The 6,380-nt window shown below is 38.8% G+C and overlaps 1 protein-coding gene across 1 annotated transcript; it reads left to right on the forward strand.

The window, feature by feature from the left end:
- The first annotated feature begins 712 nt into the window (after positions 1-712).
- PAQR9 (progestin and adipoQ receptor family member 9) lies at positions 713-6,143 on the forward strand. The gene has a single exon (XM_053710013.1). The coding sequence runs from the start codon at positions 1,192-1,194 to the stop codon at positions 2,233-2,235; it is 1,044 nt and encodes a 347-aa protein (XP_053565988.1). The 5' UTR covers positions 713-1,191; the 3' UTR covers positions 2,236-6,143.
- Positions 6,144-6,380: the final 237 nt, after the last annotated feature.

A 6,380-nucleotide genomic window follows, 5' to 3' on the forward strand; every position in this document is an offset into this window, starting at 1 on the left:
CTTTTCAAGTGTACTTTATTTCAAAAGCGTGACGTTTCGGGGACACACTCCCCTTGTCTGAGGAAGGGGAGTGTATCCCCAAAACGTCACGCTTGTGAAATAAAAGTACACTTGAAAAGACCAGTGAATGCCTTCTCCTACTTAATATATTTAACCGCTGGCACCCTGGCAGTTGCCAATAAGGTGAGAGTGCTCATTATTGCATTGTGTGTGTGTATATATATATATATATATATATATATATATATATATATATATATATATATATATAAGTCTGATGTATTTTGCAGCCCCCTCTTGTGAAACCTAGAGTATTTACATAATGATTACAAATATTACCTGTTATGAGTTGACAGAGGTAGTTGTTATGCCAGAGAGTCCATGGCATTGTCATTTTACGTATTAGAGAATTAAAATGATGCTAAACCAACTACAACATAAACATATATTTGCAAACCGTGCGACTTCTTACAAAGCTTTTTTCTTTAAACATCATATTCAGCACTAATTCGCTGCCAGCATTTAGTCAGATAGCTCAGACATTCCTCTGTGTCACTAGCAGATCAGGGTTGCAGGCGATGTATAAAGAATGTGTAAGAAATGTAAGAAACATAACGTTGTGAACTATTTTCAGCCACCCATTTGCTGGTGGCTAATTTCATGTACATACAGGGTATTACTTGTGTAAAAATCATTATAAAGTAGGCGAAGACGCTCCAGAAACACAGATCAACGCTGCAGTGAAACCCGGTTGAGGATAATTAACCCCTTAGCCGCTCGCGCTGCAGCTCCTTGTATTGCAACAGTCTCCGGCATGCAAGGGGTTACCGTTTTCCACTAGTGCCCCCCTCCCCCTTTTATCTGCCATACACTTCAAGGACATGAAATCCCTAGTCACACACTGATCAATGGTTGCAGGGAAGATCCCCTATACACACACACCTGCTAGTGAGCTCGGAGGAGCTGCTGGCGATAACCACAAGAAAGAGCAGATCCATTCCTCAGAGCCGTGAGGCGATGCTCGCGCCATTGTGCAGACTCTTCTGCATTACTGAGCTATAGCACTGATGCTAACGCGCTTCACTGCAGCACGGACAGGATCAGCAGCTCCGTCACTCCTGCACCACTCCTGCCTTAGCCGCGGGCTTACTGTCTTCATTTGCCTGACCCTCGCTGTGTAAGGAGGGCGCGATGCCCCCGCAGCCCTACACCCGAGACAAGGACAAGTCCTCCCTCCTCCGCTGGGATGAGGTACCAGACGATTTTGTGGAGTGTTTCATCTTATCGGGCTACAGGAGGCTGCACCTCACCGCTCAGGAGTGCCTGGCTTCCATTTTCCAACCCACCAACGAGACCCTCAATTTCTGGACTCATTTTATCCCTCTTGTTCTGTTCGTCAGCAAATTCTACCAGGTGTTCTTCCTGGGCAACGAGCTGCCCTTCCACCACCCCGCCCTGCTGCCCTTGTGGTGCTATGCCTCGGGAGTGCTGCTGACATTTGCCATGAGTTGCACAGCCCATGTGTTCAGCTGCCGCTCCCTGCGCCTGCGTGCCGCCTTCTTCTTCCTGGACTATGCCTGTATCAGCTACTACGGCTTCGCAAGCACCGTGGCTTACTCGTACTACCTGCTGCCCAGGCTCAGCCTGTTGGACCCCGCAGTGATGACGCCGTACCTACAGGGCCTAGGCTGGCAGGGGGTGGATTACAGCATGCTCATGGGACTCTACCGACAGCTGGTGCTGCCCGTGGCTTTTGTATTGGCCGTCACGTGCACTGTAGCCTGCTGCCGGAGCCGGGCCGAGGACTGCTCGTACCCCTTTGCCATCCGCACCTTTGTGTTCGCCATGCCCCTCAGCATGGCCTGTCCGGTGATGATAGAGAGCCTCTTGTTTGACCTCAGCAGGAAGAATCCTACACTCTTTGTGTATTTCTACAGGAGATATTTCTGGCTGGTGGTGGCTGCCTTCTTCAATGTCAGTAAAATCCCAGAGAGGATCCAGCCTGGGCTGTTTGACATTATAGGACACAGCCACCAGCTCTTCCATATTTTCACCTTTCTTAGTATATATGACCAAATGCATTATGTGGAGCAAGGGTTAGATGAGTTCCTTAGAGCACCCCAGCACTACCCCAACTTCCAAGGCACCATTGGGTACATGCTGCTGCTCACTCTTTGTCTGGGTTTGGTTGTAAGGACCTATCTAAAAGGACTGACCAATACCAAACAAGATTAACCAAAGCAACTACTGTAGAGGCATGCCCATGAGTTTATTAATCTAGGTGTCTTTTTATGTATGACATCATATGAAGGCTTTCTAGGAACACCAGCGGATACTTGTTGCATACATCTTAAACAGGTGGCTACCATAGATTACTTCAAAACCATACACCCTTTTCTGGCACCGAGGGGGCAATTTATATAGCATCCAATGACACCCTTGTTGGATGCTGTTTGCTGCTGTGTTAGTGAAGGGCTAATTGCTGCTCAGCACATGAGCACATTTAGTGCCTGTTCTGCAACATAGATCTGCTTGACAAAATGTAGCCAGAGGGGTCCAAAACTCAAGTATAACAGAATTGTTTCGACAAGGGCATTGTCAACTCTAAACAAACCCCACAATGTTTAGTTCTACAGACTCCACTTTTGTAGTTGCATCCTTGCTGAGAACAGATGGCTGATTTCTAGCCTCAATCCTTTTAAAGCTGCATTCATTCAAATCCTTTGTCACCATATTCACTTTTTAACAGATGTGTTTCTTTATAAGTGAGCATCAGACTCTTCATTACTAGTGCACTGATACTCATTTGACAATTTTAAAATAAGCATATATTCTAATATTAAAGGAAGAGATCAATGCTACATAAGATTGATTTGCTGTCCCTTCAATAACCAATGTAGAAACAGCCACATACAAATTTTAATCACCCTCTGTCCATCAATCTAGCACACAGCTATCATTACATCAGCATTTTCCCTGATATGGTCACAATTCTGTGTGTGACTGTGTAACTTGTAAAACACAGTAGTGAAATTATTTATGGTTGTTAAAACAATGAAACACATTTAACAGCAAAATAATACTATTTTTCTAGAAGAAATTAACAACTATATTGACAAGAGTGGATGCATCTTTAATTGGGCTTTGTGCAATCTCTAAGGGGCATTATTAATTGCTATAAATTATTTGGAATGAAAGAATAGGACACAAACCTTGTAACTTATTATTTTCTGATGCTTGTGTAATTTTTATTTAAACTTTAAGTCAACTGCACTGGGGTTAGTTTTAAACATAAACATTTGTGGCAGCTGCACTATCTGCATTTCTGTGTTGTATGATATATATACACAAATTCTGAGAAGCAGCATGGAACAAGACAAGGCTTCAATTATGCTTGGCCTCTTGTTCTCATTCATAAATAGATGATCCTTACTAGGCCAGCTGCTAATACACAATGACAATGTAATGCTACTGCGCACAGCTGTTGTTAACCCATGGCACTGGGAAGAAATGCTGTGTAATTCTGTGACAAGGGTTTCAAGTTTAACCTTTTCACAACCTAAATGAAATGGTTTAAGCACTTAACACTTTCACTGCATAGGTGCAAAACTACTAATTTCAGCGGTGAATAGAACAGTTTTACTGATTTAACCCACACTAGGGAAGACTGAACCTACAGTTTCCTGAGCTGGTTTTATTTATTTATTTCAGATTTATTATATGAAGAATAATGCACTGAGGTTTGTGCAAACCATTGTCCTGTTTATATAAGGGCACAACACATTTGATTTAATTAAAAAATAATGACGATGCTACTGAAACTAGGTAATATAATGTTAAACTCTACATTACTTGCATTGTAAGATACATGTTTGCTACAGAATTAAATAATGTCACAAAACCCCAGACCTGTAAAAATTCTTTAAATATTAATCAGTTATTTTATTTTTAATTATTTGCTTTCTCTTTTCCTTTCAATAGAAGTGGGACATGTTTATCAGATGTTTTGTTCTGTAATGGGAGAAGTATTTAGGAATGAGCCATGTTAATGATACTCAAAATCATGTACCTCTTGGGAACACTTGAAATGACAAAAAAATGTAATGCCGATTAATCAAATTCTAGTATTTTAACAGTTAAATAAGGAATACCGTGTAGTGTGGATCATTTTTCATAAATTATTACTGAGGTGGAACTGGGTTAGAATATACATTTTCCGTTTTGTCTGAATTAAATATATTGAATTATTTTGGAAATGTACATTGTGTTGCTATCAATTAAAAAAAAGGTTGTATATAACTGTACAATTTCTAGTTACACAACCTTACATAATGCTTGGTAAAAAAAGAAGATGCCTAGATTAAAAGTCATTTTAGGAGACAGCTATTAAATAGGATTTTGCTACTGCCCTATAACGTCAATTGTTAATCTCACACAGAGGAATTCAAGTTCTATCGATTATATTGTACATCTCAGTGTTGAAGCAGCAGATGGAATTATATAATAGTATTTTCACTGCAGTGTTAGAGAGAACTGCAGTATGTTGTTACGTAACCAGGCATATAGAGGTGGGATTTTTCCTGCTTTGCATTATCCTGATAGAAAATAAAAATCATTTCACTATGAAATATTACTATAGTTTCACAGATACTCTGCTGACTGCTGTCTATGGCTGGCAGATTCTGGGTTCAGCATTGGTTGAAACAATCAGGTTCACTTTGCCCTAACAATGAAATGTCAGTATGACAATTAACACATTCACAACCCGTTCCATATTACTGTATTGCTGTCAAGTGCAATTGCATTGTGTTTTATTAAAACTGAAAGTTATAAGCTTGGAAAGAAATTGATAAAGTGGTGTTTTAACCCACTGATTGGCAGAGAGATCTGTAATATACTGTTTAGCAGTCCAAATAATGCTAAGAGTTAAGATGGTTCGTTAGTAGCTTAGGTCCACTACAAATTAATTGAACTTTCCAGGGAGTGAACTATCTCCAAGTCCTATATTATTCTTTGGTATTGAAGCCTTAGTGAATCTACTCTGTTGGTTCATACTTTCTTCCATAACATATGATTAGATTAGCAGTACACTTAACATGAGACAATATTTTTGAACAGGCAGTTAATTCTCAAGGTTCATTTCTGACTATGGATTTCAGAGATGGCCGACTCACACAGCAATAACGTCTTTTAAATCTCTTCAAATGATCTTGCTTAGTCCTTCAGGCATCACAGACTCTGCTTTGAGAACAGGTCTCTCCTGTGCTCTCTATGCAATATATATATATATATATATATATATATATATATATATACTTTTACCTGCATGATGATGACAACTCCAAGCTATTGAAAATAAAATCTTGAATGTATGAACATAAAAACAAATATTTCTAATTGTTTTGAAGTGTTCTGTAAGAATATCATATTTATTTCCTATAACTATGTTACAATTAAGCACCCTGCAATGTGAATCCTAAATATACATTTGACCTCTATTTAAAGGAATGCGTATGAATGAGCAGTAGTTCAATATTTTACATCTTTTTTTTTGTTTTTCTTAAAGAAGGTTAAGCAAAAGCTGTTTAATTTAAGTAAAACAAGATGGATATGTATGATGCATTCTCAAGTATTCATTCTTATTGGCTGGTAGTGACAAATTCCAAACTGTGTTGGTTAAAAAGGAAAGGACCGAATGCCTAAAAGGAATGTCCAGTTTGTTCAGCTCAGGAACATATGTTTAAAAGAGCAAAAAAACTGTAATACGTTTTCTCATTTTTCAGATGGAACTAAGGAAATATAAAACTCCATTTAGTATTTATTGCCTTATGCACATACACATACAGGTCTATCAAATGTCATTGTACTCTGTGTCACATCTGTGAAAATGTTTTGTTGTTTTGGTTTTTTAACATTTATGTGTTTTTTTTGTACAAATTAAATTTGAGGCTGCTTGAAAAAAAATAAGTTGGTCTATAACTAGATATCTGTTTATTTATGTTCTGTGCCAGCCATTCCACTGGATTTCTTAAGATAAAGCTATCCTGATAAAATATTCTTTCTGAAATTTGTGCAAAAAATGTATCTTTTCTCAAAGGATTTTCAATAAATGATGGTTCCAAGTGAATTGCTGAAATAATGAAGATGACCAGAGATTATTCTGTATTTGGTTATTTGCTCACACAACACTGTGTATTGCACACTATACTAACCTTCCTTCCCAGGGGCAGGTTTGAAATCAAATGAACAGTGCACAATGGAACAAGATAATCTCTTGAGTACAACAAAACTGGTAATTACTAGGAACAGCTGATAAGCATCTTCAGGCGCAATACATCTCTCTGCTTCACTTTGGGCCTTTTCTTTACCACTTTTTCATA

The sequence above is a fragment of the Bombina bombina genome, chromosome 4, assembly GCF_027579735.1.
Source record: "Bombina bombina isolate aBomBom1 chromosome 4, aBomBom1.pri, whole genome shotgun sequence".
NCBI lineage: Eukaryota > Metazoa > Chordata > Amphibia > Anura > Bombinatoridae > Bombina > Bombina bombina.